This window comes from Glandiceps talaboti, chromosome 9 (assembly GCF_964340395.1).
Source record: "Glandiceps talaboti chromosome 9, keGlaTala1.1, whole genome shotgun sequence".
Classification (NCBI taxonomy): domain Eukaryota; kingdom Metazoa; phylum Hemichordata; class Enteropneusta; family Spengelidae; genus Glandiceps; species Glandiceps talaboti.
The window spans coordinates 7850542-7878378 of record NC_135557.1 but is presented as its reverse complement, the minus strand read 5'-3'; the positions used below and the strand labels follow the sequence as shown (position 1 = coordinate 7878378).

The 27837-nt window shown below is 36.4% G+C and overlaps 1 protein-coding gene across 1 annotated transcript; it reads right to left on the bottom strand.

Moving 5' to 3' along the window:
* Positions 1-25114: 25114 nt before the first annotated feature.
* Positions 25115-27168, bottom strand: LOC144439743 (uncharacterized). Its single transcript, XM_078128978.1, has 3 exons — positions 27021-27168; positions 26142-26408; positions 25115-25458 (listed from the first exon to the last, which is right to left on the bottom strand). Exons 1-3 carry the CDS (start codon positions 27166-27168, stop codon positions 25115-25117), a joined length of 759 nt encoding a protein of 252 aa, XP_077985104.1.
* Positions 27169-27837: the final 669 nt, after the last annotated feature.

The window sequence follows — 27837 nt, the reverse complement described above, 5'->3', positions numbered from 1 at the left end:
ATACAAGCAAGTAAAAACACTCGCGATGCTACTTGACAATGGCCATCTTCTCATGATAATACACGTGGCGTAGATTGGCAAAATAAGTAAACAGTGGATGAAGTCTGAAACAGCTAAATTAGCTGTGACAATTCTAACTTTTGTCCGCAAATTGTTGTGACGTATGACGATAGCTACGTATAGTGCATTGCCAATAGTTCCAATCAAAGACCCCATGTACAAAATGGTTGCTTCAAAAATCCTTTCTTCCTCTGAAATCAGTCGTACGTTTGTTGTAGAGTTCTGCCCGTTACTTCCATCCGGTTCCATACCAACTGAATTTGAAACTGAATCTACAATCCAAATTGACGAATATGTTAAAGAATTTAGTTATGATAATAATTGTGATAACCTATTCAACAGATACGATACACGGTAAGAGGTTGATATCCTGAATAGAAGCTACACACAACCTTTCTTTGTAGAGCAAACACTTGAAAAAATACCTCATTTGATGTGAAATTTGGAATTCCAAACTCAAGGCAACATTATATGGTTATACTTTGAAGTAAATAAGCGATTTGTTGATTATAAGTATATACTACATATTTATGGGTACAGTGGTTTTGAGCAGAAAATAGTCTTTTAGTTAATGATTAATTAGCATAATTAATGATTTTCAGTGATTAGGCTTAATCTTAAGAATGCACGTTTCAAAGTCAATATAATTTACTACACACAACAAACATAACAAAGGGTACAACTTCTAAAACGTTTTATTATGTTGCTTTTAACACGTGATCAGTAGCAATAGTCTACCTCAACCATTTGAGGTATCGCATGATGAAGCTCATTGTGTTCTAACCAAACTAAAGTGAAGAAGGCACCAGGCCCTGATGGGTTTAATCCCCGTCTTTTGCGATCATGCAAGAATGAACTTTGTGAGATTATTTGCGCTATATTCAATTGGTATTTGAACGACCAGTCCAGTTGCGTTAACATTGATAGTTATGAAATGTTTAGACTCTAGTAAGTCAGTGCATTCGATCTAAACTCTCATCGTCTCTTCATTGATATGAATTTGCTTATAGAAAGAGCAGATCAGTTGAGTGTAATGTTATGCGTTGATATTCTACATCGAAGACACACGTCAAGTTTACATGCAACTCAACTCATGGCCATGGTTTATTAAGTTGCCGTTTCGTCGTCTCCCTTTACTCTAACAGGTAAGTTTGTTCTAACCCGTTTTTTGTATAACAAGTCCGTTGGACTACCAATCCTTCCATCTAATGGAGTAGCTCTAACACACAGTAATGCAAGTTCTGGATTGCCTTCTATGTGACAATGCAGTTGACCCATTTTTGCATCTGACCCCTTCAAACTGTGAATTGTCTTCTCCACCTTAAGCGTTTTGGCTTGTTTTGGGTTGAGGCGAGATAGTGCATCAGCGAGTAACACTTCTCTACCAGGTCTGTATTTGATCTTCATGTCGTACTGTTGTATTCGTAGCGACATCCTTTGTAAGCGTGGTGGAGCCTGGCTCAGAATCTTGAGCTTTATAGCTTCAAGATGTTTATGATCAGATTCGATCACAAACTTGGAACCATAGACATATGTGTGAAGGCGTTCAGCTCCAAAAACTACTGCGAGCATTTCTCTCTATATATTGTTCCTCTGTTAGAGGAAGCAGTTTTGATGTAAATGCTATCACAACTTCATGGGGGTAACTTGGGTTAACACGGCAAAAAGTCCTTTTCGACTGGCATCAGCCTGTATCTTTGTCTCTTAAAGTAGTTGAGTGTAACAGCATTACATACCAGTTTCTTAAGCTCTTGAAAGACGTTATCATGAATTGGTGTCCAGATCCAACCAACATCTTTCTTGATCAGGTCTCGTAACACTGAGGTTCTGGTTGAGATGTTTGGAATAAACGGTGTTAAATATTGTAACATGCCAAGAGATTGCTGTAGTTCCTTAACATTATTAGGGCTTGGCAGGCCAACAATCTCCTTCACCTTCTTGTCATCTGGGCGTACTCCCTCCATGGTAGAGACCATACGATCTAACCTTTTCGGTCATGATTTTGCACTTGTCAGGGTTAAACTCTAGCCCATGTTGACAAGCATGTATCATGAGTTTATGTAGGTTGTGATCATGGTCAGTTTCGTTTTGTCCATAAACGATAATGCTATCAGCAATACTGAAAGTGCCCTTGCAACCAGCCAATATCAGATCCATTTTCTCTTGGAATATATCTTGTGAGACTCTAAGACCAAATTGAAGGCGAAGAAATCTAAATCTCGAGCTTGGGGTACTGATTGATGTCAGGGCTGCAGATTCATCATCCAGTTCAATGCTCCAGTAACCATGTCGGGTGTCTAACTTACTGAAGACTTTAGTACCTGTGAGTTTATGGGTAATCTCTTAAACTGTCGGTGCTCCATGGTATGTTGGCTTAATTACAGTCTTCAAGTTACGTGGGTCAAGACATATACATAAACCACCTGACTCTTTCCTGCTGAAAGCAAGTGAGTTCAAACATTCAGTGCTCTCGTTTGCTGGTATGGGTTCATTGACACCCATCTTCATCATTTTGTCAAGTTCGGCTTCGTGCGTGCTTCCCAAGAATTATTGATCCTGTCATATCAGTGATAAAGAATTCTATCTCATGCCACTGTTTTGTTCTGCTATAATATCGCAGCTTCAGGTTACCAGATCCATGTTGGTTGATTTCTGTTCCATTGTAGGCGTACAATTTCACATGTGAGCGTTTCTGTAGAACATTGCCATGGACTAGTCCTGTAGAACTGATTAGCGATGGAAACATGTTCTTAAATGTTCTCACAGGTAGAACATTTCCCTGTGCACCAGTGTCCACTTTACATTTCATCTTGGCCACTTAACTGTAGCCAGGGATCTGTACATCTACATCAACCATGATGTCATCACTTTCATCACAGTCTCGTCTCTTATTTGTATGGACAGCATCGAAGGATAACTGTTCATAGTCATCATCAGACTCATCCTCTAGTGTATTTACAGGTTTCTGGTTTCTGTCATCCTGGTTACCACGTCCACTCTTCCTATCTCTAGTGTTATCTCTTGTTGTCTGATTAATTAATTAATTTTTAATTAATTAATTTAGAAGTTGGGTAAAAGCTAAACAATGTGTGATTGGAACCTAATTTGGTAGAACGGTACCACTCGCCTGAGCGCATAAGTCGGAATGCATTCCGAGTTGGATGGATGGAAATCATCTTTTATAATTGACTGAGCTCTTTTCTTTACTTGAGCGTTGTACATATTAATTAATTAATTAATTAATCAAAGTTTTCTGTTAGCATGTCGATCCCGAGTGAGGAGTCCTATACACATTAATGTTTTTACATTTTTTTCATTTCACTCAAATTCAATGCACATTTCATTATATACAACACATGGTAATCTACCATTTAACGCGTTAGATCAGCTGGCTAGACCACTCTGGCTAGTATTCAGGGGAGGTGAGGTTGAATTCTACACATGTCACTCTTCTTTTCTCAATTTGATTTTATTTGTTATTTGTATATTAGTTGGGTGAGTTTAATTTGCTTCTAGTGTTTTGTGTTATATATATATATATATATATATATATATATATATATATATATATATATATATATATATATATATATATATATGAATGTAAGTGTCTCGCTTGAGAGAACAGCGCTCGATGCAAATATTAGTAGCAGAGCATTAAAGACTTAATTCAAAAGAATAAGGATGTAATAAGTCGTTACTCAGAGTTTCATGCTTCGAAAGAACAGATCAGTTGAGGATGCAGTTTCACAAGTGAGACGAAGTGAGATGAAACGTTGTAATCTCTGTTTAACTGAGAAACGTTGTATAGTCAATGCTGAAAGGAGTATGTTACTGAACAAAAAATACGAACTGGTCTCGAAATGTCGCCATGAAGGCAAATACTCGCTCGTCAACTATAGAACTAAACCCCCATAAGGAATAGTTTAGTCCGACCATCTTCTTACGCAATATATACATACAAACAATCCCAATTTAGTTGTCAGAAGATCGCTCGAAGCATGAAACTGTGAGTAATGACTTATTACATCCTTATTCTTTTGAATTAAATCCCTCTCTCTCATCCCTTGAGGGCGCTAGCCAGATTGAACTGACGTACATTTGAACTGCTCCCGGGCTTTGCCATATTTTTGTAATTATACATCGGCACTATGAGATGTGAGGACTGTAGAAGTGAACGAAAAAATGTAAAAAAAATCGCCAGGGTGATCTTATGTTGTGCACAACTCGTGATTCCAAGAGAGTTGGCAATAACCTTTCGACAGTTACAACTATAGCACAGCTGACCGTACGCAATCCAATATGGCGTCGATGCTTATGACAAGTAGAGGTGAGTCGCTCAGTGCAGAAAGAAGACAAGTAAAACCTCTAGAAGACTCAAGTAACTTGTATGCAAACCAGACCAAGAGTAAAGTGAGCACCGACAATAGTTGCGACACTTGCAATAAACCAGTTAGAGAAGGTGGCATATGTAACTTTTGGCATCATAATTCATGTGAAGCTGTAGATGAAGAGTCATACCGTATAATCACTAAAATGCTACTAACTATCCCCTGGTACTGCAAGAATTGTAACATGACCTTCATAAAAGTACCAACTCCGATGGCCAAATTAGAAGAAGACCACAAGGCTTTGAAAATGCAAGTGGGAGAATTAGATACGAAAGTTAAAGCTAACAGTGAGAAGGTGGAGGGAGTGGTTGAAAAGATCGACAATTTTGACAAGACTGTAGACAAAGTCATGGGCATTCGATTAGAGCAGGCAAGTGATGAGTTGTTACAGCGTGAAAAAAGGAAAAACAATGTCATCATTTTTGGAATATGAAAATCCAGAGGAAAGAATTGCACATGATACTGCTTGTGCTGAAACATTATTCCAAGAATTAGATGTGAACCCAGAATGTATTGAAAGAGATAGCTGCAGAAGACATGGTATGAAGCAGAAAAAACGGCAGACAGACCCCAAGGCCACTACGACTGACATTGACGCACATGAATATGAAAAATGCACTGCTAAAAAGAGCAAAGAGGTTAATGGATACAGAAGTGCCACAGTTAATGAATGTATATATCAAGAGAGACATGACTTACCAAGAAAGACAGAAAAAGAAGGAGCTATTAGACGAACTACAAAGAAGAGAAATGGAAGGGGAAGAAGACTTAATGATAGCGAATCAAAGAATTGTCAAAAGAAAACCAAAAGCACAGCTGACTCGACAGAATCCATTGACATTGGAGTCAACAAAAACTGTAAATATGTACATATTAACCAGGGGACCGATCTACAGAACACTGGTAAGAATTTGCAATATGTAAGTTGTTATTATACCAATGCACAGAGTCTAGTAAACAAAATGGATAAAAATTAGAGCATTGATACTGAAGATTAAACCGGACATCATTGGAATAGTGGAGACTTGGACAAAAGTTGAAATTAGCGATGCACACTTTCACATACCTAACTATGAACTGTATAGATGTGATAGGAAAAACACTGTTGGTGGAGGAGTTATACTAATGGTACATAAGTCAATCCAAAGTCAATTGTGTATAGACTTAAATAACCCAGGATTCAACGACACAGTATGATGTAAAATACAACTTGTTGGATTATGTTATAGATCTACTAGCAGTGACGCAAGTAACAATGAGAATCTCTTACAACTGATTCGCAATATTGATTCTGTTCATGCATCTCATGTACTCATGATGGGCGATTTCAATCTCAACGATATTGACTTTGTCCAGTACCATACAACTTGTAGCAAGGACAGTTATCCATCAAGATTTTCAGAATTGATACAGGAATTATATTTAGTACAACATGTTACCCAGCCTACGCGTTTCAGAACTGGCCAAGAGTCATCGATGTTAGACCTAATCTTCACTAACGAAGACGATATGGTTAATGAGCTTGAGTACTTAGCACCGTTAGGTAAAAGTGATCATGTTGGACTGCAGTCGTCATACTTATTTTATGATAATCTAGATTCTAGAGATGGGAACTCGAAGGTTAAGAGAGACTCGAAGGGTGACTACAAATAAATAAGAACTGAAATTACGAGAAACAGCTTGTCAGAAATTTTAAGAAGAATCCAAAAAAAATTCTTTGGATATGTGAGAAGTAAGCAGAAAGTTAAGACTGGTGTTCCACAACTTGATACAAAAACTGGAACAAAAACACAATCAGACAAGAAACTGATGATGTGCTCAGTGAATTCTTTCATTCTGTATTTGTTGAAGTGAACTCTGACCTTCCAACGTTTCCAAACAGAGTAGACGAATATAACACACTACGAGACATAAACAGTGAAAAAGAAATCTACGAGAATCTTACTGCTTTACAGCCTGACAAATCAGCTGGACCTGATAATCTGCATCCACAGCTACTTAAGGAGTGTGCATCCTGTCTTGCTAAACCTCTGTATATTATTTTTCGCAAATCATAGGACAAAGGTGCTGTACCTAAGGATTGGAAGTTGGCAGAAGTCACCCCAATTTTCAAAAAGGGTAATCGTTCCAGGACAGAGAACTATCGACCAATTTCACTAACTTGCATCGTTTGTAAGACCTTCGAGTCAATTTTGAGGGACCATATTCTCATCTATATGGAACTGTACCAGTTATTTGCCTCCAAGCAGCATGGATTTACAACGGGTAGATCTTGCCTAACAAATATCTTAACGGCTTTTGAATCGTGGACAAGTGCCTTAGATAATGGCTTCTGTGTTGAAACCACTATTTACCTTGACTATCAAAAGGCTTTTGACACTGTACCTCATAAACGTTTACTGTGTAAGCTCAAAAGCTATGGTATCCATGGAAATATGCTTGCCTGGATACTAGATTTTCTTTCAGGACGACATATGAGTGTTTCTGTAAGAGGAGCTAACTGTGAATGGACCAATGTTACTAGTAATGTGCCTCAGGGGTCTGTATTATGCCCTTTATTGTTCCTTGTCTACATGAATGATATACCAGAAATTGTCTCCAGTGACGTCAGAATGTTTGCGGACGACACAAAGATATGGCGTACACTAATTACGGAATTTGACCACTGGTCTCTGCAGCAGGATTTGAATAATTTAAATGAGTGGTCCGAGCAGTGGCTTTCATATCGGGAAATGCAAAAGGATGCACATAGGCCATAGGAACCCACAGTATCAATATAGAATGTGTGATAACCAAGGTGTTAAAACATTGCAACAGTGCACCGAAGAAAAGGATCTTGGTGTGTGGGCTACTAGTGACTTGAAACCTACTTTGCAATGTCCTAATGCAGTATCCAAAGCGAGTTCAGTGCTTCAGTTAATTAAGAGGAGTTTTTGTTATCTTGACATGGACAGTTTCAATATTCTTTACAAGACATACTGCAGGCCACATTTAGAATACTGTGTTCAAGCATGGAGTCCTTACTTAATTAAAGACATAGACCACTTGGAAAATGTTCAAAGAAGAGCTACAAAATTGGGTTCCAGTATTAGACACTTGCCGTATGAAGAGAGACTACAAAGATTAAAACTACCCACCCTGAACTGTAGACGTCTAAGGGGCGACTTAATTTGAATGCTACAAACTGCTTACTGGGAAAGAAAATGTGGACTACAGACAGTTTTTCCAGTTATCTACTACTACACATCTGAGAGGACATTCACTTAAACTGTATAAAGCAAAAAACAGATTACAAGGGAGACAGAACTTCTTCAGTCAACGCGTTGCCACACAATGGAACAATTTACCGGACTATCCTCTGCCACCAACTTATTTAAATCGAACTTGAACAGTTACCTGAGTAATAGACATGGGGTTTATCAAGCATAGCTTGTTCTTACCCATTAATTCAAATTCAATTCAAAATTCTCTCTCTCTCTCTCTCTCTCTCTCTCTCTCTCTCTCTCTCTCTCTCTCTCTCTCTCTCTCTCTCTCTCTCTCTCTCTCTCTCTCTCTCTCTCTCCTCCCTCCCTCCCTCCCTCCCTCTCTCTCTCTCTCTCTCTCTCTCTCTCTCTCTCTCTCTCTCTCTCTCTCTCTCTCTCTCTCTCTCTCTCTCTCTCTCTCTCTCTCTCTCTCTCTCTCTCTCTCTCTCTCTCTCTCTCTCTCTAACACATATCATACCTTAAAAATTCATTCTTCAAATTTATTTTAATTAGTGTGCATACTTCAAACATAACTACTCGCATATGTTTTGTGAAATTCTAAAAAATATTGTGTAGGACACCCAAACCCAATAAGAAGGTGCAATTGAGGTCCAGCGTTGTTTACTTTAAAATGATAGACGGAGATATGGATACGATATGTGGCAAGGCAAGAGGTACCTTAGGCTACTTAAAACGAAAATTGCTCCATTGTCGGAGTTATTTGGTTATATTTAGACCCATGGATATACCCAAAAAATAAATGTACGTTACTGTCCCGGTGCCAAAGTAAATAGAGAATTGATAAGAAAATTGTACTGAAATATTGAAGGAAACCTATAAGCAGTTTGTTTAAACAAAGTCACGAAAGTGCTAACTTGTTTATCATGGAAAGCGATTCCCACATTATTTCAAATATATGTTTTTATATACAAAAATGTGGTTGTCCCTAGGTCGCGCGAAATGTGCGTTACCGAAAATCAACAGCATCTGATAACATATAATTTTGTACCCGTTATATACGAAATATGACTAAATATTCGATACATATCCAAGAATTCGCGGTACATGTTGAGAATGTCATACATTGACAGTTCGCAATGCCAATGCGTTGCAAAGGTATGTAAGTGGCAGAGTAATTTTCGTAGGGAAATGTACGTTACTCCCTATATATTTTTTATCGTTCAGAAAATGGGTAACAGACATAGATAGACATATAGAGGTCTTAAGCTTACAGAAGCTGACAAAGTAATAGTATAGCCAAGCACTTGCTGGTCAATTTGGAGTGGAATATCTATGTGAAAAAAATGTACGTTACTGAAATATGTCACTGAGATCGCGAATTGAAGGAGTAAAAACGTCCTGACAAAGATGTATATATTTTGGAAGATAATATTCAAGTCTACGTTGTAGTCCATCAGTGTCAGTACAGCTGTTTGGCATAGTATAGAATTTTGCATCTGTAATAGGCGAAATGTACGTTACAAAAGGTAACGTACATTTCAGACAAAATAATGTTACATTCGCAAATGTGTGTAATGTTTATTTTCAAATAAATTTCCACGGATAATTTATCATAACTGTCTATAATGATTATATAACAAAGTCTTGGTGAAAGAAAATAACTACATTCATTTTTGAATATCATATCATGCGCAATTTATACAACATATATATTCTGTCAGGATTCATTTTAGTTAAAATCGTGTTACTCCAAATTATCCACGTCACAGTCTCGTTTCTGTGAATTGATTTGCAACCATTTTTGTCAGTAAAGATTTTATTATACCATTGACTAATAAACTCATACTATGTACTGATCCGTTTACCTAATTCTTATATAACTGATAAGACAATTTTGGTAACGGACATTACAAATTGTGGTAACGTACACTTCACGAAATCATCCACGTCATTGCTTGGCGTCTAGGTAAAACACAATGAAAGTGTCTTATAACAGTGAACTACAATATCTTCTAGATAACATGGCAAAGTCTCAGGCCAAATATCAACGTGCTTACAGAGATAGAAAGAAGCAAAGGAAGGGAGAGTCTTATTTAGCGAGAGAACGGGGAAGACGACAGAGAAACAACATTCCCTCCTCAGACCTAAGTCGTGTTCAGCTAGTTAAAAAATTAGCAGAACAGGTTACGATTGACAAAAATACAGAGATAAAAAAGTAATTGTTTCACGGATGGACTTAACACACTGAACTTAATATTGAGTGAAACCATAAATGAAATAAACCAAACATTTAAATTTTCGTTGGTCAACTCAGAAAAGAAAGTGGTACATCTTGACCTGGTAATTCACAAAGGTCTGAGATTAAAACAAACTACTAAGAGACTGGATATCAAAACTAAATACTAAACCAACTGACACTTTCCAGTACCTCCACAGACAATCGTATCACCCAAACTCAAACAACGAGATACATACGAACATGCAGTGACGAAGAAGATTTCCAAAACAAAATGGAATTCTTCATAAACAAACTGACACAAAGAGGATACAACGAATCAGAAGTGGTTCGCTCAATAGATGGAGTCTAATATAAGAATAGAGAGACGTATCTCCGAAATCGGACACCAACACAAGTGAATCCTCTAGTCTTCAAGACAACACATATCAAAGCGTCCCAGTTATATGAAAGACGCATTAGCAAAACACTGGGACTTGTTAGAATTCAAAGTGATGTACTATTGAACAAACTCTACCCAACCAAACCAATCATAGCACAGAAAAAGAATAAAAACCGAAAAGATAAACTAGTCATAACTAAATTAAATTCATCTGTCTCAAAAAGCAAGGCAGAAAAAAGCCTTGATGATCACAATATGATTGAAATACTGGTATCTCTGTTTGATGAACAATACATCATGAAATGTTCGATACCATAAATAAATTCTGCCGATATGTGAATTGTTTGATATAACATTATACGGACTTTAGGCGACGTTTAGCATTGTGTTTACATTTCATATATTCATATTACAGCAGTTATGATCAATATAAACATTATATTCCACAAACAAAGTTTCATGAAACAGACTAAGGATTCTGAAGGAAATGTCCGTTACTGTGTTTATATGTTCAGTGTTCGTTAAAAGACAAAATTAAGTGTCAAAAATGCGATTTTGAGATTATAATATGTAAAAAGGACAGTCGTTACTTTAACGCTTTAATCTTAAAAGTTTACTTTTTTCTGAAAAAAACATTGCTTTCATTTTTCTTTTGAAAATCATCTACGCATGCGCAAAATATACTATAATGGGGTTATCATGGGGAATAATGGGGTTTTCATTGGGTAGTTTTCAGTACATGGTCTTCGTAAACGTATGTTATGTCAAGTTGTCAACACAAATGTCAAATAAAAGGTTTTTATAATGACGTCTCTAATCTTTGAAAATATAAAAGGTTTTCAGTTCTTACAGTTGAAATGTACGTTACATACTCAATGGTGATAAAATTAAACAAACAATTCGTTTTCTAAAGGGGGTTGCACTTTCAACTATGGTACATCGGTTTAGTAGACATTGAGTTTCTATGTTAAGTAAAACGACTTGAAATGAAACCACATGTCATTTACATACACCTAATGGCAGATGCTTGATGCACCCGATGCCCCCAAAATTCCTAATAAACATAATATTACATATAACGTTTGACCAGTACTGGTGCGAAATACCAATTCAACCATAGCCATCATACAACTTTTCACGTAATATGATATTCAGTTAAAAATACAACTAAGGTAACATCGTAAAATTACAAAAGCTTTCTTGTATAATTCCATGTATATTGTAGTCTTCCTAGTTGTAACGTACGTTTCAGATAGTACACCCTTTACAGTGGTTTACATTGGACTCATTTAAACAAAATCTATAACACTTAACTTGAAATCGCTTTGGATAAATGTTGTACAGATACAAGGCTTTAAAAATCAGTAAAACTTGTCTTGTTTCCATGAACTTTAATTTTCATAATTTCAAAACCTGAATTGCACCTTCTTATTGGGTTTGGGCGAGGAACGATAATCTAAAGGATTTGCCCTACCGGTAGGTATTTAGTTCAAATCTGGACACCTGATTCTACAACTATGTAATTATAACTACTCTAATCACATATTGAAATGTTTTTGTTTTTTTTTAAACAAAATTCCTGTGGTTACAATATAGTCTTGTTACCCATTTTATTGTTTAAAAGATTCTTTTGCAATTTGGCTTTAAAATAGCCTTGAGCTATATCTGTTCCTCCTTACTGTTTCAAAGAAAATTAGAATACAGTTGATGTACCAATTCAAACACCATTACGCACTCATATGGTTAGTTAAGAATTTCGAAAGCAGTCCTCACTTATCGATAAAATCAGGTCAAAAGTTTGATTTTTTTTTTCAAAAATAAAATGTTGGTCAAATGTAATTCTTGTGGATAAAGCACTGAATGAATTGTCTATAAAGTGACAATTTCTTTTCAAAGAAATAGTCTGTAAAGAGAACGATGTGTGTAGCTTCTACCCAGGGCCGGGGTTCGTGACAAAACAACAGCAGGTTGGTTGTGATCGGTAACGAAACCTTTGTCAATCAGTGTCTGAACAAAACCTGTTAACGTCGTTTATACAATATCAATATCATAATGCCACAATCTCAACTTGCAACTACACACTAACACACCAAACTAATTACTGAACACAACAAATATCGTTTAGTGAGATGGTCTGTGGATTTTACAACTGGCTATATATCACGCTATATTCCTCAACAGTATACTTCTAATGCTACAGATGCAAACACAACATATAGGTATCTTACGCTGGCAAAGTTTCATTTTTAATGCTTTGAAAAGAGGAACTCACAACAACATGAAATGCCTGTTCTTGGTGTTCGCTTACATTTGACTTCAGATATGTATTTAGCCTTAAAAGTCATCTATCAAATGGCCAGCAGCCTATTTGCAAATACATGTATCGTCAGATAGTACTTATACATTCTAATGATTCAAATACACTATTAATACAGCATACAAAGAACAAACAAACATTTGAAGCAGTACAAGCTAAATAATTTGAACTGTTCATTGAAAATCCGTAGAGCCGTGGCAATAAAATAAAATCAAGCCGTTTTAACCTGCAACTCGTCTAAGATGTCTTCTAAAAGGAAGATTGCCACATTTAGGTGATAAAACGAGATTCGGAATCGCTAAAACTGATTTTTCACACATTTTCCTTAACCTTTTGCAATGAATTGGTCGAGTTGGTGGATTTGTTAGTTCGCTGACAGATGTCTCTATGATATCTCTATTATATTAGAATACATTGAAACAATCTTTTGAAGTGAATTTTTTTTTCACTGAAATTATAAAACATTTACGGAAGAAAATTCAAATTCAAACTAATATACAACGTATATGCATAACTGAATGCCTGTATTTACCCCAAGTCAATATACGCCATGTAGATGAATGAAGAAACCTGCATTTAACACAAATACTGAAATAAAGTGGTAGTTTGAATTTAAGCTAGTTTTGGTGAAATAAAAATCCAAGGAATATGAAAAACTTACCAAGATATCCTCCAAGCATATCAGCAATATGTACAGTTATTATCTTGGTGTGTCTTCAACTCAGCGTGCTCATTACACTGTCTCTTATTCTTTCACAGTTTTCTGCATGGACAGCGCGTCTTATATAACATCCATACACTGAATGCGCGCGCATCGACAAGAGCGCACGATCATATATATTTCAATGTAATCATTTCAATGTAAATCGGACAGGCAAATGACATACAAATGTCACTTATTTCTACACACATTTACAAGGCTACCTTCATTCAAATAAACTCACATGACGTCACTAAATCATTTCCGTGTACATATAAAACATATTTGAACTATGAGTAAAGCGTTTGGTGGGCATCAAGTCAGGCAAAATGTATTTTCATCACTTTTCTACTTTCTTTTTTATCAAACTGTATAATATTTCAAACTCTTTAAAAACATTATTTTCAATTCCTTGGGGCAAGTAAAGCGTTTGGTGGGCATCAAGTCAGGCAAAATGTATTTTCATCACTTTTCTACTTTCTTTTTTATCAAACTGTATAATATTTCAAACTCTTTAAAAACACATTATTTTCAATTCCTTGGGGCAAAGAAATATATTACAAAGAATATAATATACTATGAAGCTGACTATGCTATCTTGTACAGTGAATAGAGTGACTTGTACTATAATAGCAAACCTGTCACTATAACAGATAATGAGTTCCCTGAGGTAATGTTGTCGCTGAACTCTCATTATAAACTGGACAAAAAAAACACATCATGTGTAATATTATCTCGGGTATAGTAGGACGTTGAAAGGTGTTTTTAACAATTGTCTGCAAGGATGGCAAATTGTCAACAGAAAGTTGTCGTGGATATGATAAAAGCGGACAGGAACATGTCATTTTATATATAACCTTGGTAACTAATCAAAGTATCTTCCACCCAGTACACTCTAGCAAACACTAGATTGCTAGTTTGGAGTCATAATGGACGAATGGTTAAAGTAGTCGGCTTGGAATATGCAGGTTGTAGGTTCGATTCCCATCGCTGCTGTTAGGTTCTGAATGGCTAAAATCCTTGGGCAAGATTTGAACCACGGCTGTGCCTCATTCAACCCAGCGGTATGATTCGGAAACTGGTAGGACAGAAGCTACAATGTGAATGTTTTAATCATGTGCGCTTATAACTGCTGCAATAGATTGTATGCTCCCTAGGCAGTTGAGGAAGTATAAGGGACCGTTGCGCTGCTATAGGCATATACCAGGGGTAATAAGTATAGCACTTTGAACACAGAGTGGGAAAGAGCTATATAAAAAACTAACATTAGTAACATTATTAATATCATTATTACAAGTGAAGGGGTTTAAATATTATATAATAATGAAAAATGTTGGGAGGACTTTAGAGGAATATCACTTATGGTTGTTGTGTATACATAGGAGGTGTAAAGGTTGACGTTTTACACCCACAACTAATTGTTTAACATTTCCCATTCAAGCTTCAAGTCGTAACAATTGGGAGCTTGGTACTTGCCATGTATATGAATAAAAGTATAACAATATTATTTTTTTATGACTAAATTGGCACTAGCACTGCGGCCCAGCGATGTTCTCAATTGTCCAGTATTCCCCGAAGCATTTAGGCACCAATATTTGATTGACACCTAAGGTAGCGGTAGCGATGACTCAGATTTTCACAAAACCCCTTTGGTCTCTACTTACGATTTTTCAGACAGATTGGTGTGCATTTGAAAAAGGTGAACATGAGCTGAGCGAAATTTAATTGTCATCAAATAATGTTGCAAAGTTTAGTGAAAAGAATATCGATTTCAAGTTTTTTCTGATATGAGCGCAGTAGTACTGTACTGACTGTGCAGAGTGTCCGTGGAACACCTATCGCTGACCTGTTGATAGCATAATTTGCTGACGGGTATTAAACTAAAATATACGGAATAACTCGAAACTATCGATTTTATTTGCCACACAGCCTTCAGGAAATTAAAGACTGATTTTGTGAAAGCAAATGCTAGGTTAGCCTGTATGTATTACGTGTAATTTACTTACAGAATAACGAAGTTAGAGTTCTGTATTTATGTAGGTATACATGGTAAAATGTGCCGGTTTACAAATTGCAATGGTTTTCTTAATGAGTTTTAACAACATAGTCAGCGATAGCACATCATTTTCCATAAAAGAATGTAAAAAATGACAAATCTAAAACCAAGAGATTTCTTACAAAACCCCTTTGGTCTCTATTTATGAATTTTCAGACCGATTGGTGCGCATTTGAAAAAAATTGAACGTGAGCAAAGTTCAGTTGTCATAAAAGAACACGGTCATTGTTTTTCTATGGGAAATCTGACATAGTATTCGGAATTAAATGTCAAATTCGCACTCCTACAATCGCTTGATTTAATTTCTTTTTATCTTCACATTACTTGAAATAAAATTTTGAGATTTAAAGTCGCTTGAATCTCTTCTAAAATCATATGGTTTTGATTTGATTTGATCGCAAATCGAAAATGCGATGTCATTGTGCTGGCATGCCATAAAGTTGACTTGACCTGTGTCATAACTTCTACTACTGTAAAACGTTGTAAGAATATTGTTTTATTTATTACAAATTGTACTTTCATGAATAGCCGATAACATGTAATAATATATTAATCCGAATGCAAAAACGTGCCAGAAATTATGAAATGTACGGCATACATGTGAAGAGCACGTGATATGGGCCATTCCAGGCATGATGATATTGTTACACTGTGTAACATTGTATCACATTCACAAGGTGTTTACGTGTGCATCTGCACAGCGCGTGCGTACTAAAACAACGCAAATAAAAGGTCACAACCTTGATGGTGACACAACTGTGAAATCATGCATAATTTATCAATATTCCCTTAAAAATGGAAGGTATGGAAGGCTACTCATCCTCAACTACATCCAGCGGCATTGTGTTCAATCATAACGCAACTAACGGTTTCCTTGAATGCAACTTCGGATGGATATTTTGGTACACGAGTGTCAATGTTGTGTCAAACCGGACCTTATTACTCAAAGACCTACATAATTGAATGTTACATCGCTTAGCCATCACGATCATGTCATATTGAACTGAAGTTTATGTACTACGTGTGCATATATATATATATATATATATATATATATATATATATATATATATATATATATATATATATATATATATATATATATATATATGATTTACACTGCCAAGAAAGGAAAGTTGAACTTTGTTCATAGCAAAAGGTATGTAGAGCTGATACTTCGTTCACGTACCTGTTTGTAAATGTCAGCGCAACTGAAAAGGACAAAAAGCAACAGAACTGCCCTGTATAATGAGGATTATGGCTATCTTTGCAAATAGGGGAAATTCAAACTGCTGTACAGAGCACTAGCTTCAGGGTCTTGTTTTCAGCATTTTTTCTGTGCTCCGAGAAACACACAGGCCATGTATCATGTACAAAATGTTTGTGAATGTCGTAGGATGGTAACTTGATACACAAATTAGTTGAAAATCAGTCTGTTTGTTCCATAGAATGAAAAAACTTCTCCAAATGAGACAAATTCCCCTGCAAACAGCAGCTTAGATTGTGTGTCATTCAGGATTATTCAAATATGCGGCATTTGCATGTGAAAAACCCATATATAGGGAATGTTTATATTTTGGTGATTACTTGCCAGTGAGTCATCACAAGTTCTCCACCCCCAAACATACAGTCAGTCATATGCAAAATAGGGTCGTAGGCAAACTTCATCAACTTACTGTAAATGCACCCCATCGTTTTCATTGTACATTGTTGTACTTCAAGCAGACCATTGACCCTCGTTGGTGAAGGGTTTTTAATCAGACTGAGGGGACATTTTAACGTACCATGTTTACCGGACATACTGACACCGCCAACTATCTCGATCGAGTTATCTCTGACGTGACCTTAAATTTGGCATTCGACCTTTTGGCATTGCTGGAATGCTGAAGTCGTATTGTAGTGTTTATGAGTTGCAATTACGGCTTCCTTTGTTGATAAATACCTCGTGATTTAGCGAATATAGGGCAACACATTTTTATGTAATCATGTCAGGATGGTGATCGCTGTGCACCATGTGCAGATGTGCTGATTTGTGTATTGCATACTGTTTTATTACGCCCATGATTGAATGCACTTTTAAGATAAATTGTCCCTGACGGCGCCAAATGTTTATCAAATGAGCAAGACACAGACCATACCTAACATTTTCACAGAATAAATTGCAAAGGCAGCAATGATGATTCATTTCGCCCTACTGCATATCACAACTGTACTTCAAGTCTCTGAAGTGAAGGCAGGTGCCGCCAGTTACATGTTTAAGCCAGTTAGTTAATTCTCCATTAAATTTAAGGTCTAATCATTGTTGGTGAGTTAATCAATATTCATGTTGTCAATCGTGCTGACACAGACAGCGAAAAGTTCTCCGATCTGCTTAACTCATGGGATTCCCTCAACATGTGATTGGTCCTACATACTAAAGGCCATACATTGGATCTGATTATCACTCGGGCTGCTGACCCTTGTATTAATGGAATCAAATCCATCTGGCTTTTGCCTTCCGACCATGCTGCTCTTCATTTCTCAACCATATTTACACGACCACAGCCGTGGCAAATTCTTCGATCTTCAAGAAAAACTTGCTAACATCGACATAGGTATTGTCAAACATAAAACTGCGTCATCGACACTTCCTGGTCTTTCAGAATCTGACATGTGCGTCACTGAGCTTGTTAAGGTGTACAATAATGTAATGACCTCGGTCATTGAAGAGGTCGCACCTGTTATCAACAAACACGTTCTGGATAATGTTCGCGCTCTGTGGTTTACTGAAGAATTGCTATTTAATTGGCAAGTCAAAATCTTCGTCAATTAGAAAGGCAATGAAGGAAACAGGTCTTGTTGTCCATGAACAAATGTTTAAATCGGCTAGAAACCAGTACATGGTCATTTACATCATGAACATTCGTCCTGTCATCGCTATCATCACCGACGCCGATACTAAAGGTCTGTTTCGCATAATAGATGACATTACAGACAGTAAGGGTGCACTGGCTTCAACTTTACCGGACTTAGACCCTGTGCTACTATCTGACCCATTTGTAAACTCGGGTTTTAGTCTGGGCTTTTTTGAACCAGTTTCTATCAAGTTTGTTGAGAAACTTATTAGTTCGTTACCCACTAAATCTTCTAATCAGGACCCCATACCAACAGTATTGATAAAGCAGTGTTTCCAACAAGTATCCCCAGCAATTACACATATCATTAATGCGTCATTTATGTCAGGTGAATTTCCATTGCCATGTAAATCTATATTTGTACGCCCTTTGTTAAAGAAGTCTGGTTTTGACAAAAATACTTATAGAAATTATAGACCTGTTTCGAATGTATCTTACATCTCTAAGTTGATCGAAAAATCTGCTTTAATTCAAATTTATTCTTACCTGTGTTGTAACGATCTGTATGCTAAATGTCAGTCGGCCTACCGGGAAGGCCACAGTACTGAAACTGCGCTCATTCGAGTCACGAATTACGTGCTAGGGGCTTTCGATCGGCGGGGCGACGTGATTTTAATTTTACTAGATCTTTCTGCAGCTTTCGACACCATCAACCACAACATTTTGATTCACAGGTTACGTTCTAGGATAGGCATTAATGGTACTGTACTAAAATGGTTCATATCATATTTGCAAGATAGAACAATGAGAGTGTGTGTTGGGTCGGTGATGTGGGAAGCACAACCCCTCAATTGTGGTGTCCCCCAGGGCTCTGTCCTTGGCCCTGTGTTATTTAGTGTGTATATTGCACCTCTTGAAGACATGATAAATCAACACGGTTTAGAATGTATGTTTTATGCTGATGACTCTCAGCTGCATTTCATTTGCTCCGGGCCCCTGATTGTGTCCCAAGTGCAAAAATTGAGAATTGTGTCGACGAAATTCGACAATGGATGAATGATAACATGCTCGCTCTTAATGACAGCAAGACTGAGGTGTTAAGATTCTCTTCAAAGTTTGGTAATGGGGATGCGACATACACGTTGGGGGCGTCAGTGTTCATTCTTCTTCAGTAGTTCATGACCTTGGTGTCACACTTGAGTGTCACACTTGATGAATCAATGACCATGACATCACATATTTCCAATCTATGCAGGTCAGCGTCTCTTGCTGTATGGACAATTGGCAAAATCCGCAACCTTTTAGACCAGGGTTCAACAGAAAAAATAGTACACGCTTTTGTCACTCCTCGGCTTGACTACTGTAATAGTCTACTTTATGGGCTACCAAATTATCAGATTACTAAACTACAATTTATTCAGAATGCCGCAGGACGTTTGGATACAAAAACAAGGAAAACTGAACATATCACCACAGTACTGAACAGGTTGCATTGGCTCCCTGTACAGAAAAGGATTGAGTTTAAGATTCTGTGCTTAACATATAAGGTGTTAAATAATAAGGCCCCAGTGTACCTTAGGGAACTCTTGAATATACACTCTGTTGTCCGCACACTTTGATCCATCGCTGAAGGTGCATGCACACTTCACCAACCTGTAGTTAAAACAGCTTTTTATGGGGATAGGGCGATTTCGACATGTGCTCAACGTTTGTGGAATAGGCTGCCACTGTCACTCTGTTTGAGTAAGAATGTTAGCATTTTTAAGTCAAATCTTAAAACATACCTTTTTATGTGAATGACTGTTTTATTACTGGCAGATTCCTCCATTTTGTTTTATATCTTTTTTTATTGCCTCTTTTGTCGCAGCAATGTAAGGCGCTTTGAGATGTTTTTATATGGAAAGCGTTCACTTTTTAAGAAAGAAATATTATTATCATTATTAAAATATCACTTTGGACACGTTTCAGGGATGATGTGTTCATGATATTTTCATTAACATTTCATAGGAAGCTCTAGGGTATCGATCCGTACGTACAAGCTTAAGCCAATTAGTGAATTCTCCATTAAATTTAAGTTCTAATCACTGTTGGTGATTTCAATATTCATGTTGATAATCGTGCTGACACAGACAGCGAAATGTTCTCCGATCTGCTTAACTCGATGGGATTTACTCAACATGTGATTGGTTCAACACATACTAAAGGCCATACATTGGATCTGATTATCACTCGAGCAGCTGACCCTTGTATTAATGGAATCAAATCCGACCATCCTGCTCTTCATTTCTCAACCATATTTACACGACCACAGCCGCGGAAAATTCTTTGATCTTCAAGAAAAACTTGCTAACATCGACATAGGTATTGTCAAACATAAAACTGCGTCATTGACACTTCCTGGTCTTTCAGAATCTGACATATGCGTCACTGAGCTTGTTAAGGTGTACAATAATGTAATGACCTCGGTCTTTGAAGAGGTCGCACCTCTTATCAACAAGCACGTACTTAGAGAAAGACACGGTTCAGCACCTAACTAGGTGCGAAACTGTGTCTTCCCCTAATTATAAGGTATGTAGCTAAACGCTATGTATTACCTATGAGAGCTAAACTAGATAAACTCGATAAACACAGCTAAACTACATGACTTTAGCATATACTTATCGTTCTAAACTTTATAAACTATCCGCTAATTAAACTGACCGTCCTTGGTTAAAAAAGTTTTACAAGGATATATCCGCTAATTATCGCGTCTAAATATCGTTCTAGACTTTATAAAATGTATACACTATCCACTAATAAGACAGGCCGTCTCTAGTGAAAATAATTTTACAAGGATATATCCGTTAATTATCGCGTCTAAATATCGTTCTAAACTTTATAAACTTTATAAACTATCCGCTAATTAGACAGACCGCCCTTGGTTAAAACAGTTTTACAAGGATATATCCGCTAATTATTGCGTCTAAATATTTTTCTAAACATTGTAAACTATCCGGTAATTAGACAGGCTGTCCTTGCTTTAAAAAGGTTTTACAAGGATACATCCGCTAAGTATAGCGTCTAATATCGTTCTAAACTTTGTAAACTTTATAAACTATCCGCTAATTAGACAGAGCGTCCTTGGTTAAAAAAGTTTTACAAGGGTGAACTATTAAGGTCAATACAGAAAAGTACCTCTCATTGACAAGTAACTCACAAGGTAAAATTCTTGACGATGCAACTACTGGTACTTGCAAAGGCTTACCACGTTCGCTTTCGTCTGACTGTTCTGTTGCAGCGATTCCTGCAATCGAACTGGAAATGAAGATAACCTGGACCGACATTGATAATTATAGGTTCGTTTTAGTTGTGAGTGAGAAGCACGCCGTGGATGAGGGATTGGAAGTCAGAGGCGATGACATTACTGATGCTCCAGTTGTTAGATAGTGTCATTGTTGTACTTGATACTGTACAATGAATTCAATGGCGGATCAGTTTTGTACCATAGGGTAAAGGACAAATAATCAATTTTGTTCTCGCGATTTTCCGGATTTCTAATATTATTTTCTCTACATTTCAAATAAAGTTTTCAACATTGTTTCCTCACTCACGTTATAATGCATTAATGTGGGCAAATAGCTAGTGAGTTTGTTCTTGAATTAACAAGCTAATAATTAATGCAAAGCTGATAAACTCTGATAAGACAGTGATGTCATGAAGGAAATAGAGAAAAAACTGAGAGGAAAAAGTATTTAAAACTTTATTTGAAATATACAGAAAATAATATCAGAAATCCGGAAAATCGCGAGAACAAACTTGATTATTTGTTTTGTTCCCTGTGGTCTGTCCAATCATAGACCTTCCACGTTGGTGGAGGGTCTATGGTCCAATATGTACATTTCGAAAAAGACGTACGACCAATCAATTTTGAAAAGTTATTATTTCGGTTCAACAGCGTGCGTTTGCGGTAATCATAAAATGTTAATATTTTTTACATGATAACAACGAAAAGTGAATTGGTTTGCGCACTGGTCTAATGTACCTGATTGTATGGCATTTAATATTAATTTCCTGGTTATATCATAACATATCAATTGTAACAATAGCATATCGTCCCTTTATGATATATGTCATATGATACATCTGCATATGATCGATAAATAAGGTTATCACCGGGAGAAATAATGAAAACACCTTCTTGTCTTGTTGATATTTGGTGCTGAACAATTTTCTTTCTCACAAACTTGCAGTATCAAGTAATTGTAAATATGGACATGCATATCACTACCTGTGAAAAGGCATGAATGAAATTAACCCAGAGTGCTCTTGGTATTCAACTTCTGTCATTGTTTTGAACTAAACAAATTCAAGAGAATGTTTATTATGCTGTCTTTTTTTGAACGTTCTACATCTAAACACACACACACACACACACACACACACAAACAAATATATTTTTATGGCTATCACCTACCTTATAGTTCAATATAGATTATCGCTGTACGCCGATAAACGTAACTATACAAGGTTGATGAGCTCGTCTGAGGTTTAATTTCAATCAAAAGGCAACACAATCTAGAGCACAATATATCAGCTCATCAGAATTTTCAAGATATTTCCCCAAGTGTTTTCCTGAACCTACCCCATTTCCTCCCTAGTCTCCCTGATGAAAATACTAATCGTTCCCTATTGTTCATTAATCAATGTTGTATTCCTTTAATGGTGTACGTGTCTCTCACTGAAGTAGTTTGGCATTGTCTGTTGATGATTTCTCAGAACAATTATGCAAACACACAAATAAAAACAAACAAAAACAATCTCTCATTATCTTTTAGCATATCCCACCAACCATTCTCATTTGGCTCATTTACAAGTAACAAACATACAATAAAATAAACAACAACGACAGCAACAACAACAAAATGTTATTCATACAAACAGTTTTGGTGCAATTTCTTTTTATTGAAAACAACAGTATATACATTATAAAATATTACACTTTGCCTACTACTGAGTCTTGTACCAATCTCAGAGAAAAAGGCATGATGACATTTCATGACCCAAAACAAAAGAACTTGGTCTAAGACAAATCACAAAGTGTACATGAATAGCCTCTGATAGACGAAACATCAGCAGGTGGGACCATCAGATATCATTCTCTGATAGACTAAAAGTTGGGGATGGAGGTGGATAGGGATGGCCCGGCAATGCACAGCCTTTAAGCCGCTGGGTATACGAATACACTTGAGAAAGAATGACACTTGATGAACCAACATACCAACAGTCTAGGACCAATCTCGAACCAAGAATCCTATTTTTCAGACCAATGACAAAGTATAAGTGAATAACACACCTTGAGCCAACAGTCCTTAGTCTAATCACAATGGTGTCGTAAATACTATGTGCTATATAATATATCTTGCATTTTATTTTATATTGAGAAATTGGTATTTCCTTGAAATCTTTTGCTAAAATAAAAGTCTACTGAAATGGAAAGTACTCAATTCTCTATCAATCCTCAGTCTAAGATTAAATACATGAAAATTACACTTCATGAACCAATAATACCCAGTCTGACGTCAATCACAACCAAATTTAGACTGAATGCCTTCCATAAGGTCAAAGTATTCATATTTTCGTTCCTACGCACAATAATTATCGGAATGCAACAACATCGATGCGATGCCAATATGTTATGTTTGAAGTTTGTAGTTGAATTTTAAGAGTAAAGAGTAATTACTGAAAATTGTCAATTATGCAAATGTCATGTCAACAAGCTTTTTAGAGAATGTGCAAATAGTTGTGTGTGAGGTACGTACCAAATTGAATTCAAGTTGAAGTTTGCATTCTTAAGATACTGTCTAATTACTGAAAATAATTAATTATGCAAAATGTAATAAAAACTACAAGCTATATTATCATATATGACATATGCAAATTGTTATCATCAATGTATGCATCGTATTATACAGAATTTTAAGCGTGTATTATTAAGACAGTCCCCCAAAACAAACAAACAACAAACAAACAAACAAACAAACAAACAAACAAACACACACAAAACAAAAAACAAAAACAAAAAAACGTGTCTTTACAAATGTACAAAATGTACAAAATGTGTCATTTTGGCCAAGAGTCTATAATTCCAAAAATACTGAGCAGATGCGTCTGAGATGTTGCGGGAACATTCTAATAAGGGGTGTTTAGATTAAGATGTATTCTTAATATGATGATCACATCAGTGATATGCAAATTTGGGCTAAAAGTGTATCTCTTCTGTGAAAAATCTATAATTCTAAATTACTGAGCAGATTTGATTGAAATTTGGTGGGAGCATTCTCCGGAGTGTTTAGTTGAAGAATTGTTCATAACATGATGATCCCTTCAGTGAATCGCAAATTACGACTATAATGTGTCTGTTTGGTCAAAACTCTGTAATTCAAAACTACTGAGCAGATTGGGTCGAAATTTAATGGGGATGTCTGTATGGATGTGTATATGAAGATGTAGCCACAATGTGATCATCCCATCAACAATATGCAGATTACGTCTAAACATCTTAATTTTTGTAAAAAACATACTTTGAAAACTACATAGTGAATGGGACTCAAACTTGGTAGGGGTGTTTCTGGAGGTCTTAACTGAAGTTTTTGTTCAAAACATTTTGATACAACTGGCCCTAGCAACCATGGCCACACCCTTAGCAACAATGAAGTAATAACGCATATTACAAGGATAACAACATAGACACGTAGGTGAGTGAATAGAGAATACGTTAATATTTATAGCAACAAGACTACGTCCATAGCAACATCCACAAGATGGTTTATATGGCAGAGATGAAAACTTGGAAGGGTAGGCAAGTGAATAAAGATTCCAAAAGTGTATGCAAATATGCCTAGCAACAAGACCACGCCCGTAGCATTAGATACAGTTATGCAACAATGCCATTGGCGCTATTTTTTGATAACAATGTCATTGTCAAAACCAACAAGAAAGTAATCATCACCTTTCCGAATACACAATTCTTTTAAGTAATCCAACAACATAGTTGCCCGTTCTTGTCCAACATATTTACGAAAATTTAAAATTCCATAAAAGATATCAAGCATCTTATTTCCATCTACAGAATGTGGCTGAAAACATTCAGTTACTTTTATTTGGTATTCCCGGGCATCTTTTTCCATTTTAATTCCTGGAAGTTCCTTCAAACACTCCAGTACACTTTCACAGTCAACGAATATTCTCTTCGAATTCCTGTATATCTGATCAATTTTGATTTTGCAATCCGACCAGCCACCTGAGGATATAAGGAAAGAATTAAGCTGAGTGTCTTATTTTATTTGATTTAGTATTTCTACAGGGGTCATATATGAGAGTAAGGAAATTGATGTAGGGTCTAGCACAACGGACTAGTTGGTGGGCCAAATTTTATGCCACAAACTGGGCTTGCTTTATTCCGGTCCTCCCTTTTGTTATTAATGAAAGCTTCCGTGTGTATGGAACTATTATTTTAGTTAGCGAAATTAATGCATATACATTTATTTACTTTTTACTTTGTATATCATTTTACATAGTTTGTTGGTGTATACATATCAATGATTTAACTTACAAAATAAATAAATAAATATCCACATTATGTTTGTACTAATTTGCATAATCCTTATAACAATGAAAATATTTGGTCAAACTTATCTCAGAAACTGCTAGGTCAAACACGTTGTTAACTTGTACTCATATATTTGTCAAACAAATGAATATTAATTAAACTAATTTGCACAATGATTCCCATTATCTATTCTAAGTACTTCAGTAGACCAGGTCACCACAAAAACTATTTAACAAAGCAGGGACTAATTATGTATTCACAATGAAAAGTATTATATTGAATGACAACTTTGCTACATATAAACACTCTATTTATACCTGAACCAACTCTTATGAGAAATATTCCATCTTTTGCCACCCAGTCTTACAGATTACGAATAGTATGTCCATCATCAAAGTGATAGACGCAGTGAATAGCGTGTATTACGCCATAATGACTATCTTGCCCTTTTTCCTTCTTGTCACGGATGAAGTCATCAATGGTCTGAGTGTAGGACTTGAAAGTGACTCCTTTCCACTCCTCGTGGGATTTAACCATGGCTTTGAATTCATCAACTTTGGGTTGGAAGGGTTCCACAAATTCATAGAGTACCTTTGAGTACCGACGTACGATAGCATTTATGATTGGAATATCGGCGATACCTTTGGTAAATAGAACAAATAATTCAAATCAATGTTGTGAGTAAGAAACTCTAGATTTACAAACAATTGACCACATTGATTCGATACAGAGATTACAGAGTTAAAATAAAATTCCAATCCACCTAAAACGGTTTAATAAAGCGCCAAAATTCTAGCTAAAATTAAAGGAACCGATACATTTTACGCATGTGAATTGCTCGATTACAAACAATAAGGTAGTTATTGAACAGGCTCACAATGCGGCAACTAGCAAAGTGGCACCACACATGCAACATCGGTGAAAACAATCCCCTGTCTGTCTGTCGTTCTGTCTATCTGTCTGTCTGTCTGTCTGTCTGTCTGTCTGTCTGTCTGTGTCTCTGTCTGTCTGTCTGTCTGTCTGTCTGTCTCTGTCTCTGTCTGTCTGTCTGTCTGTCTGTCTGTCTGTCTGTCTGTCTGTCTGTCTCTCTCTCTCTCTCTCTCTCTCTCTCTCTCTCTCTCTCTCTCTCTCTCTCTCTCTCTCTCTCTCTCTCTCTCTCTCTCTCTCTCTCTCTCTCTCTCTCTCTCTCTCTCACCATTTCCAGTCCCAATGGCAACTTGCAAGTACTCGTATCTCCCTGTCAATGTCAATACATAACTTGTCAAACACTTCATTCATGTAGGCGACACTTATTTCAGGTCTCAATGAAAGACCATTCCTCAGACATATATCATATCGTTCATGATATTCTTCGTCATTCACGACACATGAGCCAATTTCAATCAAACTTTTAGGAGTCATCACATCATATCATGTGTATATGAATATCAATTTGTTTTCGTTTTATGTATGCAAATTTGACCGAATGGTGGCCACATTTGTAGATTTATTGCATAAGTCAAAAAACTTTAATATACAGACTGTCAGACACTCTATTCATGTGTCTACCCCATATTATAAGATGCAAGCAATCTTTTGAGACATTGTCCTTTGACCTCGACCGTGACCTTCATGGTCAATTATCAAAATCAAACCAATTCCTGCTGATCACAGATACATTGTAGTATTTACATATTGTTAATTCTTTTAAATTGTGTTTACAAGTAATATTGATTGAAGAAAATAAGTACCAAATTCCAGCCGTTATTAAAGATTGCAGATATGGGCACCTAATGTTCTCTATATACCAAATCGACCTTTAATACTATAGCCACTATTGGAATACTATTATTCACCACTGTTACACAAACTAGCATTGTTGTAAGATATGCAAAACTGATTTTCCAGAACCCTCAGTGTTCTTCTTTTTATCTCCTAGCTCTTAAACTTGCTTATCCCCATTAACGTACTGTATTGATGCGTCTGCTTTGTACTTGTTTAGCAGTAATCGCAATTTTTACATCGAATAACTGTTTAAATTGATAATACTTTGTACACGTATCGTATGAGTGAATAGGGAATCGATTCTGT

Excerpts from the sequence above, each read along its gene's own strand:
- LOC144439743 (XM_078128978.1), bottom strand. The coding sequence starts at position 27,168 with ATGACTCCTAAAAGTTTGATTGAAATTGGCTCATGTGTCGTGAATGAC. Across the intron at positions 26,409-27,020 it reads TGAAGTGTTTGACAAGTTAT|GTATCGCCGATATTCCAATC; the intron begins GTATTGACATTG and ends TATTTACCAAAG. Across the intron at positions 25,459-26,141 it reads TGATGATGGACATACTATTC|GTGGCTGGTCGGATTGCAAA; the intron begins GTAATCTGTAAG and ends TTATATCCTCAG.